Below are 14,660 nucleotides of genomic sequence, written 5' to 3' on the forward strand. Positions count from 1 at the left end.
CCGTGGGGCTAGGATAACATCCAGGTGGGCAGATAGAGCCCAGTCCTTTACCCACTTTCACTTCCAGAGGTCAGGGCAAGGTCTAGACCAAGGCAGTGCAACAAAGTCTGAAATATAGTCTCTGGATGATCATGCCTGGTTCAAACACCTCAGAGGATAGGGAGAGTTAAGCTTCTTTTTTATGAGTTTGGGCTCATCCCAAGATGACAGATCAATTCATTTTTGTCCACTATGTGGATCAGAACCCAGGACGGTCAATGGCTTTCCAAAAGTCCTCCAAATAGGCATCGACTAAATCCTTTAATCCTGCTTGAAATCCATCTATTGCCTGGAGTGCAAGCTTGCCAGCCTTTAGCCAGAGGAGCAGCCATCCCCCATCACATCCCACCCCCACCCCCGGGGGAAAAAAGAGTAATCCTTACATTGGAGCTTTTAAACAATTCATTGTATGACATCTGTCAGGTCACACTGAATTGCCTTTTCCTCCCATGACACACTCTCACCTTTCTTGTTAATTACTTAATACACCTTCTTGTCAAAATCCGACAGCTTCTACTTCATCCTAATTCTCCTCAACCTCTCAGCTGCCTTTGACACTGTGGACCACCTCCTCCTGGAAACGTTATCTAACTTTGGCTTCACTGACATAGTCCCCTCCCGGTTCTCCTCCTATCTCTGTGGCTACTGATTCTCAGTCTCATCCATAAGCTCCTTCTCTGCTTCCCTCCCCTTAACTGTGGGAGTCTGTCCTTTCTGTAAACAGAAAGGAAGAAACAGATTTAAAACATAATGCCCACTTTTGGCAGGGGGAGATGAGAGATATCAAGAGGGAGGGAGAAATCAATCTAGAAGGAGCATCATTTATCCAGTTATGTAGTTTCCAGTTCTCACAACTGCAGCAGCAAGGTGGCTGAATAGATTCAAAATGTATAACATGCACGGTCAACTGACAGACTTTACTACCTTATTGACAGGCAGGAATTAAATAAGCAGCATCACAGACACAAGAGAAAGGAACATTAAGTGCCTTGGCACAAGACAGCATCAATCTGATGTTCTTAAGGCACAGTTTTTATTCTTAATCCTTAGTCTTGTTGGGTAGTACAAACAGCTTAAAATGTCAGTAGAAATGATCAGCAGAGTAACCGGTAGAATAATAATAATGATGGCATTTCTTAAGCACTTACTATGTGCAAAGAACTGTTCTAAGTGCTGGAATACTACCAGGAAGCTGCAGCACTCACAAATTATGTTTCAGTTATGGTCAGAGACCATTGAGAGCAAAGCGTTTTGGTGTGACTGGATGCTTTTTGATCCTGCCTATAACAAAGTGTTCTTGTGAGGTTTTATTTAACTTTTGCTCCTGACACTATACCCTTCACAATCATAAAACAAAAGAGCAAGACACTGTACATTGTAAACTGCTTAAGGCAGCAGCACTGTAGTTCTTGTAATAGGAGCCAGCTGTCCATCCTCCATCCCCATCCTTCAACACCACCCCCCACAAACCCAGGGTAGAGGGCTCTCCCTCCTCTCCATTCCTGACTGCTCTGCACCTGGTGCAGGGCAGGACCAAGAACCAGGGTGACTCCCAAGATGGCACAGATCTCATGTCTCACCTCAAGCTTTTCCAGCTGCTGTTGGGCACCACCAAGGGACCCCAAAGCAGCAGGAACTAGGACAGCCAGGAGGCATCAGTGTGGGAATCCAGGATTGGGATGTGTAAATACAATTGAATGAATGGAGAGGAGGTGGGGGTGAATGCTTCTGGAGCAGGAAGGCATGTGAAGAAGAGAAAAGGGTGGCTGGGGGACTCAGCCAGAAGTATTGCTCTAGGGTCTGCCTGACCACCCATGACAACTGCCCCACCCATTTCCATGCCTGGATACCCATCTTGTATACAGGCTGATGTGACTCAGTCTTTGTAGAAGGAAAGACTTTGCAGGAACCTCCGCTTTATTTTAGCTTGTTCATTTGCTGCAGTAACAGTAGGAAAGTCTGGATTTTATTCAGCTGATGACAGAGACAACTGGGCTAAGCACAACTTTAATTTGTGTTGGGGTTAAGTTGTTGGTCCTCCTGGTTGGAGTTCTGCTCTTCACTTGGGTTCCCCAACTTTCCATGAGATTCTGGCAGTTGAGGGTAAAAAGGACCCACTAGCCAATTGAGGGGTGTGTTGTTAACCAGATAATCCATCACCTCATCTATGGATTCCTTCATTTTATGTAGCTGCCCTTTGCTTGAAGTGAGGAGTCCAGCAGACACTTCCTTAAAGGAGGTGGCAGAGTGAAAAACTGTACCCACCTCACCTGCCATAGCCCCTATGTAACTGGCCTGATCTTGCACATTCTGTGGCAAACCTTGAATAGAGGCTATAAGCGTGCGGCAGGTGACTTGCAGTTGTTGCGTCAGATTGCGGGCCACAGCTAGAGTGCGAGATTCAATGTGCTGTTTAAAAAAAAAGAAAAAAAAAGGAAGTTAAAGAATTCAGCATAGTTGTTTTACTTGAAATGGTCATCATGAAATATGTGGGTCAAAGATGAGAATTGGGACAGACCACAGAATTTATTGCAATGAGACTGGGGAAAAAAAAAAAGAAAAAAAACCCAGTATCAGCCTTTCTGGCTCCTGTCTCTCCCCACTTCACTTTATTGCCCAGATCATTTTTCTACAAAAACATCAAGTCGATGATTCCCTCCTCCTTAAGAGCCTCCCATGGCTGCCCACCCACCTCCCTATTAGAGAGAAACACCTTACCTTCAGCTTTTAAGCACTCAATCACCATATCCCCTCCAACCTTACCTCACTGCTTTCTTACTACAGCCCAGCCCACATACTTTGCTACTCTAGTATCAGCTTGCTCACTGTGCCCCTATCTCATTTACCTCACCACCTAAGTACCCCTCACATCCTGCCTTTGGTCCGGAACACCCTCCCTCTACATATCCAACAATGACTCCCCTCTGTCCCCCACAGCCTTATTGAAGGTACATCACCTCAGAGGCCTTCTTTGACAAAGCCCTCCCTTCCTCTTCTCCCTCTCCCTTCTGCATCATTCTTACATTTGGATTAGTTCCCTCTATCCACCCCTCCCTTTAGCCCCACATCATTTATGTACATATGGTTATGGGCAGGGACTGTGTCTGCCAATTCTGTTGTATTGTACTCTTCTAAGTGCTTAGTACACTGCTCTGCACATAGTAAGCTCTCAATCCCATTGCTTGATAGCTGTAATTTATATAAATGTCTGTCTCCCCCTCTGGACTGTAAGCTCATTATGTGCAGGGAACATGTCTACCAACTGTTATATTTTCCTCTTCTAAGCATTTAGTACAGTGATCTGTACACAGTAAGTGCTCAATAAATACAACTGATTGATTTCCACAAGTAGGATGTATTGAAGTAGCTAGCACCATCCAACACATTATATTCCAAGTGCTTGAGCCCAGAGATCAGTTTTCTTTATTAAGTACCTCCTCATACTGGTATGGGCTTTTAATAAGTAACTACCCTCAAAAAAAAAATTGCATTTGAGGAAAAAAGAATTGATCAAGTCTTATTAGACTACTGGATTAGTGGGCCAATAAAGAAGCATGATGTTTTTCCTTGATGACTGTTTGGAAGCGACCCTTTGAGGAAAAGATATAGGAACTAGGTTTATTTAGTAATAAATTAAGAACAGAAATCTATGATCAAATTCCAAAAGTCATTTTACACACACACACACACACACACACACACAAATACTGAGATTCCTTCCCAGCAAAGAAGTACCAATATCTCAATGGCAAGTTAACAGCAAAAAGAGGGAAAAAATATGGTAAAAAAAGTAATCAATATGTTTTCTTTCATGAAAGACTGGCCCTGAACCCCAAATTTGGGGACTTCTAAGAGAGAAGACATAAGATAAAGCCCAGATGTTTGAATACTTTCTGATTTTATTTACACCTAGTTTGAGAACTTGAAGAATACATTTTATTACACCAGTTATAACAGCTGTGGTGCTTAAAGAATTAAGCACCACTTCTCCCTGGCCCCCTTCGTTGACTTTCTCTGCCTTCAAAGTCTTATTGAAGGCACAATTCTTCCAAGAGGGCTTCCCTGACTAAGTCCTCCTTTCCTCTTCAACCATTCCCTTATGCATCACCCTGACTTGCCACCTTTATTCATCCCCCTTCCCAGGCCAAAGCACTTAATACATATCTGTAATTTATTTATATTAGTGACTGTTTCCCCCTTCTAGATTGTATGCTCATTGTGGGCAGGGAATGTGTTGTACTGTACTCTCTCAAACGCTTAGTACAGTGCTGTGAATGCAGTAATCACTCAAATATGATTGACTATTGGAGAAGCACATTTTCGAACAGTGAGGGGCATTTTCCTCTCAAGAGCCAGAAGAATTTAATTTTGCTGTGCTTTAAGTTATCAATAGAGTCATCCTGGAGCTATGTCTAATCAATAATGCCAGTTGGCACTGACCTCAGCACAAGGTATTTCATTGCTGCCACTTTGGCCGATGCATTTCTTCCATTCCATCCAGGAGCGACACAGCTTATCTTGAATTTTTTGGTTGGCGTTGTTCATGTTCTCCCTGGCAAATTCAATCTAAAATGGAGAGGAATTCAAGTGACACAAACATGAAAACATTTGATAGTTTCATAACAAAGGTAAGCCAATACAGTGCCGATGGGCTCATGCTCAGAGAAACCAAACTGGGGCCAACTAACTATACTTCCAAGGGTGAAAGCATGCTTTCAACAGAGGTTCCATACTTGACTGGGTCTCTAGAGCTCACTGTAATATTGGCAATGTGGTAAAGAAAGCCCCAAACATATGCACAAAAAAAAACCAAACAGCAACAACAACAACAAAAAAATTGTTTTTATTGAGCACTTACTGCTTGTAGAGCAGTGTACTGAGTGCTAAATGCTGGGGAATGACAAATTCAATTTATCCAGAACATTAGTGCTATGTCACTCATCTATAATAATAATAATGATGGCATTTATTAAGCACTTACTATGTACAAAGCACTGTTCTATCTGATGCTGAAGGCTGGTTTCATGCTCAAGAATAAAAAATAGAACTCTCTAGGTAGCCCTTTTGATTCTCTCACACTCCTTTTTTCTTTTCTTACTAAGAACTGACAGGGGAGGAACTGAACCAATTTTGAACCTGGATTGAGGATGATGGCTTCATGCTTCTCTCCTTCCCCCACCTCCCATGCTTCCCTTTTGCTCAACACATACACGACTTCTTAAGAGAAGGAACAGGCAGGGGTTCCCTCAGGGCTCAAGAGGTTGGAAGCCTGGTGGTGGCTCTAAATCCCCTGCTCTTTAGTTTGCTTGCTCCAGATTCCATTCTGCAGGTCTTCTCTACTGTGATTGGAACAACGGCTCCACTTGACTCATCCCTGAGATCACTGGCCTCAGGAAGTTGAGTAATTTGAACTGATGAGACTGTCAAATGGGTTACGTTTCTTCCCCATAACATTTAAAATGAGCTAGACAGTTCAGTTAATTTGAATGCCTGCTTGCAGAACACTGGGTGAAGTGCACTTATTAGAGTGCAATAGAAGTGGGAGATAATCCCTGCCTACCACACATTTACAGTCTAAACAGGGAAGTCAACACCTAGTGCTGGTGATCCTAGGTCACATGGTTAAAATCCACTTCTCTCCCCACCCCTTCTGTCCCCATTTTCACTGCTAAGGAGAAAAACTAGCTATTCAATCGGATGACATCTGCCAATATTCTAACATCCAGAGGCTTTGAATGTAGCATCCATGTCTTCTACTCCTGTGTAATGAAAACTACTGGTGAAGATCAATGCTCAAGAAATACTGCTTAAGGAATTCTAAACCTGTGATGCTACTGCATTATTTTGGGCTGTCAGTTTCAGAGTTGGAGTTGAGTCATCTTCACCAGTTTTAGCTCATCCCTGTTCCGGGAGTTTACAATCCGCTAGATGTTTTTTTCCTTCTCTTTCCCGGGCCTAGTAAAATTTTTGGCCTATCACGGGGAGCTTAAACCATCACAAGGGTTCACCTCAATATAAAGACAGTATCAACTTCCTAGTGATTAGCACTGTCAGGAAGCATAATGGTTCAGTTGCCCCTTTCTTAATTATTGTTTTGGCACTTACATTAATGGCCAATAGTCCCTATTTTTATTAAGATTCTCCTAAGGTAACTTACCCAAATGTTGTTAGCTAAAAGACTTACCAAACTGAGGGTGGAATGAAGTTGTGAAATTGTTTCTTGACTTTTGAATTTAGCATTTTCAACTCTGCTCATGGCCTGGTAGTAAGATCGGGCACGCAGCTTGGTAGATAAAGAGCCGAGTCTAACGTAGTAACTTAGTTTCTGCCCTTGAACATCAGATCCTTCAACTAATTTGGTTTCTTCTGAGGTTGAGGAAAAAGGAAAAATATAGGGTTAAACAGTCAGAGGAAGTTCTCATGCTTCTTAACCACATACTGTTCACCTTTTATGAAGTACCTCATCCCAAATGGAGTAGTGCTAGAACAGGTCAAATGGAACTAATACCTCTGTCCTACTGTTGGTTCAGTGAAAGAGCACAGCTCTAGGTAATGAGGAGAGCTGGGGTTTCTAGTGCTGGCTCTGCAAGTAGGGGACTGCTATCATGCTATTATGTTGCTGATTTGTACTCCCCAAGTGCTTAGTACAGTGCTCTGCACACAGTAAGTGCTCAATAAATGAATGAATGAATGAATGAATGCTATCTGTGTTGGTTTTTCAATGAAGAACTTTCCAGGGCAACCTACATGGTGGACAGGCATGGCAAGAATCCAGGAGAAAACATCTTGGGGAAGTGAAGATCAGAGGCTGCCCAAAGCAATTGCCTGCTGGGTTATGGAGAAATGGCATTATACCACCGTCTGCCTAGTGGAAAGAGCCTGGGAGACAGAGGACTTTAGTTCTAGTCCAGCTCTGCCACTTGTCTGCTGTGTAACCTTGGGCAAATGTCTCCAGGGTTCAGTTACCTCATCTGCAAAGTCGGGGGTAAATCCTACTCCCTCCTACTTAGAGGACTGTGAGCCCCTTGTGGGCAGAGACCATTTTCAACCTGGTTATCTACACCAGTGTTTGACACAAAATAAGCGCTTAAGTACAGTAATAAATAATAATTCAGTCTTGCAAGTTTTTCTTTTTTTAAAAAAAAAAATCTCAGCATGGGCTTCAGTGCACTGATCCCCTGTCCATTTATTTGTTTCTTGTACTCCATGACCCCAGTGAGAACAGGACAGAGTGGAGCTGCACCAATCCAAAGGGACTATAATCAATTCCTCCACCCAGGCCCTCAGTGCTGAAATCTCAGGATCACAACCCACTATTCTTGGCAAGAGACTCCATTATCACAACTCCAGACTCAAGCCCTCACTGAAGTAGAGACCTAAGCATCCTCAGTATGAATTGTCAACAATAGTATTTGAGTACTTCCTGCGTGCTGAGCACTGTATTGAGCCCATCATTTGTCTAATTATGAAAAAAGTATTTTAAGTGGCTAGATTAAAATTAGTTTACCTAATTCTTCTTCCATGAGTGGGAGGTACTGATCTACAAGAAACTCTGATTTGGTAAGGGCATTTTCCACTTGATTACTCATGATCTGTACAACTCGGCTTCCCAAAACAGTGTTAATGCTTTCATTCACCGCTCCTCTAGTCTTGTCCACAACTCCAGTAATGGTCTGAGTGACAGAATCCTTGGCCCCAGTCACGGTAGTAGTTACAGTGTCTTTTGCACCCACTACTGCACCCTTGGCACTCGCAACAACCTGAAAGGAGAAATTTAAAAGCCATGTGAGTTAACCACAAAACACATTACAAATACAATGGGAGAAAAAACTTAGGCAGGAAAAAAAAGCCCGTAAGTCTCTTAGGTTGGATTTACTACAGAATATGAAGAGTTTTTCCTAGAAAGAGCTATTCCTGAAGAAATATAAACCAGAGCAGCTGATGGACCCACATCAAATTTGGGGCTTTGAGACTGGAGACAGAATTTGCAAATACTTTCTTCCACTGTACTGGAGTCGTACAAGCAAATTATGTTGTATATAGAGGATGCCAACTTTATTTTGAGCAGGGGGTGAAACTGGGGTGGGGCAAAAATGGAGGGAGACAAGGGAGGGTCTTCGCTTCCTCCACCGTCACAGTTGTCAACACCAATCAACTGGCAGTGGCTATAGTTCCAGCTCGTTAGGTAGGCAAACAGTCATGTGCCTTCTGACTTTCCCAGGATGGCCACTGTTTGGGGTATTTTTGATGGCACCCATATAGGAGACCTAATCAAGATGGATGCCCTCCCACCCCCCATCTCTCTACCATATGTGTGGCAATCATCTTTAGTTCTCTATTTGAGGATTCTCTGTTCCTCCTGAACTCAAAATTAAGGGATTTGTAAAATTTAAAAACAACAATAAAAAAAAAAAGACAAAAAAAAAAAAACCCCAAATGGCAGGGAGGGATGGGGCAGTCAGGAGCCGACAGTCCTGCTAATGCTATGGCCTGGAGAGGCATAAAGTAGTGTGATTTGTGTGTGTAGGGGGGGTAAATCCAGAGTGGTTTTCTGTGTTGGTCCTTCCTGGAGAGTACCTTCTGTAAATTCTCAGGCTGGGCACTGGAAAAAGTGGTATCTCTGGTCTGGGAAGGACCAACCTGGGCTCTCAGCTTCCTGCTGGCATAGATGTAGTAGAGTAGGTGCTGAGGAGTGGGGGCAGCAGATAGGCAGGTAAGGGCAGGTGGCTGGCAGCCAGTGCCTTGGGTGGGTCAGGGGACAGGCTTCTCTCACTCGACATGGACCTTGCTGACCCCAAAGGAAACTGCATGGGACAGAAGCAGCCATTGTGTGTCCCTTTGAGGTGGGATTAGGTCTGGGCAGGAGGGTACAAAGGCTCACCCAGGAGGGAAAGGGGGAGTGCAGGGAGCCCTGCGCTGTCCTAAGGGTCTCTGAAAGCAGTGCACAATAAGGGTAAGCAGCAACAAGCGTGACGCAGTTCAGACACTCTCCTGGTCTTGCCCAAATTGTTTCCCTCCTCACCCTAACTTCCTACAATACCTGCTCTAGCTTCGGAAAGACCACGGGTCTAGTAATCAGGAGAGTTGAAAAATAGTGTCTGTCAGTGAGAAGCAAGACACAGTGGGTGCTGAGTGTTCACTGTATACATACTCCCACCTTCAAGTGCAAAAGGGCCTGGATCACTGGGGCAGGAAGCCCCACAGGCAGATCCTCTTACCTGGGGGAAACCAGAAGGGGTGTGAGGGGCAGTTGGAAGAATTCATACAAAAAGTTTACTGGATTGTGGCGGGATCTGTAGATTAGCAAACTGAAAGATTGTCATGTACCCATTAAAACCACCTTTAAATGATTCACAAGAGGATTCTGGAAATGAAGTGCAATTGAAGACATCTGACTGATCTACTTCCCTCTGAGCTGTGAATGAGGCAGTGCTATACTTTGTACTAGGTAGGGTGTTTCTGCTCTCAGAAGCATCTCATTCATTTTAGATAATGCCAATGGCTGGTTATCTTGCAAGCAGCACCACAAAGATGGGAAAATACAGATGTACAAAAGATTTGAGCTCCAACAGTTTACTACCACTGTCTTTGGGTAGGCTTTAGAAGTGGGATTACCGTGCACTCTTGGCTGAAGACAGTCTGCACAGTCAATTTGTTAAATAATAATAATAATGATGATGATGGCATTTGTTAAGCGCTTACTATGTGCCAAGCACTTTTCTAAGCACTGGGGTACATACAAGGTAATCAGGTTGTCCCACATGGGGCTCACAGTTTTAATCCCCATTTTACAGATGAGGTAACAGGCACAGAGAAGGTATGTGACTTGCCCAAAGTCACACAGCTGAGAAGTGGCGGAGCTGGGATTAGAACCCACAACCTCTGACTCCCAAGCCCATGTTCTTTCCACTAAGCCACGCAGCTTCTAAATATACCAGTTACTGATTTTAAGATTAGAAAGAAGTGAAATTACATGTAAGATATTTATCAAATCTATGCTTATACATGGCTGTCATCAAATTTGATTTTAAAAATGTTAATGGATACCTTATTGTCCATACAAAAAACACTTAACTCGTTTAATTGGTTACAAACCCGTTTATCAAACTAGAATTAGCCATTTATCTCTGGTAATTAGAAAAATTAATTCTTACAAAAATAATATCCACTAACATATTAAAAATCCCACTTAAACATACCTCATCTGATGACTGATTTAATATAGGTAGTCTCTCTTCAATTCTGTCCAATCCCACGCATGCATAGTTGTTGGCAATTGCAACTAAAGGAGAGAGAAGATTGGAAAGTTGGTGTGCACACCTCTTTTAAACTTTTAAAAGTTTAAAGTTTTAAAGTTTTTCTAAGTCCTAAGCTTTCACCTGCAGATACTGATGAAATGTGTTGTCAAACATTTTTCTAGTTCATAAAAAAGGCTTTGTGAGTCATTCTATGACCTCATCCTACAGTCACCAGAAGTAGGTGAAAGGCAAGTTAGATGTAAAGTGTGTGAAAGGTTAGATTAAAAATGAGAAATTGAGCAAGAGGCTGTTAATTGTTAACAATTTGGTACTGCATCAATGTTTATCAAAAGCATGATCATGAGCTCAATCTTACAAACCCAGGACTAAAAGTACCTTCCTTCTGCATTGTAAGCCACAATTCTTCAAATATCATTTTTCTATAGTCATCTTGTGTTTCCCCACCCTCATACTGAGCAATGTGAGTGGGGAACAAGGAACAACTCTCCGACAACCTAAATTTATCCTCCAGTAGAAAGTTAGGCACAACAGAAGGAGCCCGCCACCTAAAACACAACATGTCCAAGACTGAATTCCTTGTCTTCCCTCCCAAACCCTGCCCTCTCCTTGACTTTCCCATCACTGTGGAAGGCACTACCACCCTTCCCATCTCACAAGCCTGCAACCTTGGTGCCATCCTCAACTCCGCTCTCTCATTCACCCCTCACATCCAAGCTGTCACCAAAACCTGCTGGTCTCAGCTCCGCAACATTGCCAAGATCCGCCCTTTCCTCTCCATCCAAACGGCTACCCTGCTCCTTCAAGCTCTCATCCTATCCCGTCTGGACTACTGCATCAGCCTCCTCTCTGATCTCCCATCCTCGTGTCTCTCCCCACTTCAACCCATACTTCATGCCGCTGCCTGGATTGTCTTTGGCCAGAAACGCTCTGGGCATGTTACTCCCCTCCTCAAAAATCTCCAGTGGCTACCAATCAATCTGCGCATCAGGCAGAAACTCCTCACCCTCGGCTTCAAGGCTCTCCATCACCTTGCCCCCTCCTACCTCACCTCCCTTCTCTCCTTCTACAGCCCAGCCCACAGCCTCTGCTCCTCTGCCGCTAATCTCCTCACCGTGCCTTGTTCTTGCCTGTCCCGCTGTCGAATCCCGACCCACGTCATCCCCCTGGCCTGGAATGCCCTCCCTCCACACATCCGCCAAGCTAGCTCTCTTCCTCCTTTCAAGGCCCTACTGAGAGCTCACCTCCTCCAGGAGGCCTTCCCAGACTGAGCCCCCTCTTTCCTCTCCCCCTCTCCATCCCCCCGTCTTACCTCCTTTCTTTCCCCACAGCACCTGTATATATGTGTTGGTACATATTTATTACTCTATGTATTTTACTTGTACATATCTATTCTATTTATTTTATTTTGTTAATATGTTTGGTTTTGTTCTTGGTCTCCCCACTCTAGACTGTGAGCCCACTGTTGGGTAGGGACTGTCTCTATATGTTGCCAACTTGTACCTCCCAAGTGCTTAGTACAGTGCTCTACACACAGTAAGAGCTCAATAAATACCATTGATTGATTGATTGAGCATATCAAAACTGGTGATCCCTAGAAATTCAACAATTCACTCAATCAATCATATTTACTGAGTGCTTACTGTGTGCAAAACAATCTGTTTAGGTACTGAGAAGCTCTCTGCAAGGAAAACAATTGGCAACCAAAAACTTACTGAACAAGTTTCCTGTGACAGCTTGAGTCAAACGGGCCTGTCAGTATAGAGACAAAAGCTAAACTACCTCATAAGTGCAGGAGTACCTCAGTTACTCCACTGTCAGAATGATGAGTGCCCCATTGTTCTACAATCAGCTCAGCAGTTTCCTCTCAATCATGCAGATAATATAACCTATAGCAAATCAATAGTATTTGCTGAGTGCTCATTCTGGGCAGAACACCAGAGATTGAGAATGAGAGCCCAGAGAGATAGGAGAACCAGGAGAGGACAGTGCCAGTGAAACCCAGGTTTAATAATGTTTCCAGAAAGGGGTGGCCATAAGTTATATAAATCACAGGTCAGGGAAATTAGCAGTTTAAAGAGTTTTACTCAAGTGCTGGGGGGTGGGAGCGTGGTGGAATAAAAAGAACTTACTTTGTGGTCCCAGTTTCCGAAAGATTGGCAGAGCAGTTGTTACAGTTACTGCAGTGATGGTCTTCAGTCCCTTTTCTGCTATCTCACAAACTGATTTCAGATAGGGGTAGTTATCCTTTGTGTTGACATAGACAGAGGACACTATGTCATAGGTGGAACTCACCAGAGGAAGATTGGTTACTCTGGTTACCACATTCTGTGCATCCAGAAGCCCAGATGGGGAGTGGGAAAATAAAACAAACAAATAAACAAAAAAAAACCAAATATATTAAAGTTTTCAAAACAAGTAGAGTCCAAAAAGTACATATTTTTTTAAAAAATCCATACCTGTTGTGGACCAACAGCAACAGAAGCCATTTCTATTTCTTGATACTTGTAGAACCTGAAAACAAGACTTATGGGTTTAGAATATTATTTTTCTAAATAATAATAATATTATTGTTTGGATCACTGTACAACAGGTTTATTCAGTTCTTAGCAGCCCCAGACATCATAAACTCCCAACAGTTGATTTGCAAATCTCTAGTTGTCTAATTTCTACCAAAATTACATTCTCCAGCTAAATTATGGAATAAGTCATCAAGACTGGTATCCTTGAGATTCAGCTTACTTCCCTCAAATTCCACAAGGATGTTCTTCCCCTACTACACTCCATGTGCATCAATAGTTTCAGCTACACTTGCACACATGAATAGTATCTCAGCAATAGTAGCCTCATCGTTGTATAGGGAGGAAAGGCAGAGAAGATTACCCACAATCATTAAAGATAACTTTAAATATAGCACACAAATGCACTTTGAGGGCAAGGGAAGAAGTGTTGGCTCATTCTTTCACGGTGGACAAGCCTCCAGAATGTCAATGCATAAGTGTCTTTACAGACAGAACCACATTTAGGAATGTTTTCAATACAACTAGACCTGAGAGATTACAGCACAAAGATGTTTTGGGAAGGGATCAGATTTCCCTCGAAGATGATTTCTCTAAAATGTTACCAAAAAATACCAACCCACTGCAGTTTAAAAGTACTTTTAATTGTTCTGATTGGTGAAGTCATATGTGAGATACATGATCTGGGGAGGAAAGTGGGCAGAAGTCAAAGTGAAAAGTGGGCAGAAGTCTAACACTTGTTAGAGATGACAAGCATTAATATCTCACTCCATATTCCACAGCACGCTTGTTAGAGATGACAAGGGAAAAGAACTTGCAATTTACAAGCAAGACATAGGCAACCTCTTCCTACAGGGAAGCAGTTTCTACTAGAATAATGATCAGATTTCCCCATGAGTCACTACTGTACTAGAGTCAGACTAGACAATTGCAGAATTTTCTGTATCAGTTTCACCGTGTGATTTGTCACTCATATGATTAGCTGTAAAGTGGGGGTAACTATGAATTCTTCATTTCCTACAGAAATGTGTTAAGCGCTTAGTACAGTGCTCTGAACACTGTAAGCGCTCAATAAATATGATCGAATGAATGAATGAAATTTGTACCAAAGAATTTGGCACCCTCCCCACTCATCCATTGAATTGTATTTATTACGTGCATATTGTGTGCAGAGCACTGTACTAAATGGTTGGGAAAGTGCAATACAACAATAAATGGTGACATTTGAACCAAGTAATTTTTCCAGCATTTTCTAATAATGGTAAATCGGGGGAAGGGCACCAACAACTGAAGTTCCTGTAAATGACTCACAGACTCCAACCTTTTACTTTCAGGGTGTAAATACCCGTTTGACTAATGGTGATAATCGAGTTTCCTGACAATGTGAACTCCTCGAGGGCGGAGATCATACCTACCTACCCTCTTGTACTTTCTCAAGAATAATAATAATAATGTTGGTATTTCTTAAGCGCTTACTATGTGCCAAGCACTGTTCTAAGCTGGGGGGGGGGGGGTATGCAAGGTAATCAAGGCTGTCCCACGTGGGGCTCACAGTCTTAATCCCCACTTTATAGATGAGGGAACTGAGGCCCAGAGAAGTTAAGTGACTTGCCCAAAGTCAGCTGACAGGTGGCAGAACCGGGATTAGAACCCATGACCTCTGACTCCCAAGCCCGGGCTCTTTCCACTGAGTCATGCTGTTTCCCAAGCACTGGCACAGCACAGTGCTCACAGTAAGTGCTTAATAAATACCACTGATTGAGAACAATGGATGCGTTTCGGTTCTGTTCTGAGGTTTCAGGACCAAGAACTGTTCTAAGAAACTGATTATGGTGCGTAGTGGTTT

At 43.0% G+C, this 14,660-nt stretch overlaps 1 protein-coding gene across 1 annotated transcript; it reads right to left on the reverse strand.

The window, feature by feature from the left end:
• Positions 1–1,935: 1,935 nt before the first annotated feature.
• LOC119948086 (perilipin-2-like) lies at positions 1,936–12,805 on the reverse strand. The gene is made up of 7 exons (XM_038769954.1): positions 12,755–12,805; positions 12,428–12,623; positions 10,239–10,321; positions 7,547–7,799; positions 6,224–6,405; positions 4,480–4,605; positions 1,936–2,448 (listed from the first exon to the last, which is right to left on the reverse strand). The coding sequence occupies exons 1-7, from the start codon at positions 12,782–12,784 to the stop codon at positions 2,047–2,049; spliced, it is 1,272 nt and encodes a 423-aa protein (XP_038625882.1). The 5' UTR covers positions 12,785–12,805; the 3' UTR covers positions 1,936–2,046.
• Positions 12,806–14,660: the final 1,855 nt, after the last annotated feature.

This window comes from Tachyglossus aculeatus, chromosome X4 (assembly GCF_015852505.1).
Source record: "Tachyglossus aculeatus isolate mTacAcu1 chromosome X4, mTacAcu1.pri, whole genome shotgun sequence".
In the NCBI taxonomy this organism is placed as follows: domain Eukaryota; kingdom Metazoa; phylum Chordata; class Mammalia; order Monotremata; family Tachyglossidae; genus Tachyglossus; species Tachyglossus aculeatus.

Coding starts and splice junctions, on each gene's coding strand:
- LOC119948086 (XM_038769954.1), bottom strand. CDS start 12,784: ATGGCTTCTGTTGCTGTTGGTCCACAACAG. Junction 12,624..12,754: donor TTGCTGTTGGTCCACAACAG/GTATGGATTTTT, acceptor CTGGATGCACAG/AATGTGGTAACCAGAGTAAC. Junction 7,800..10,238: donor TAAATCAGTCATCAGATGAG/GTATGTTTAAGT, acceptor TTCTCCTTTCAG/GTTGTTGCGAGTGCCAAGGG.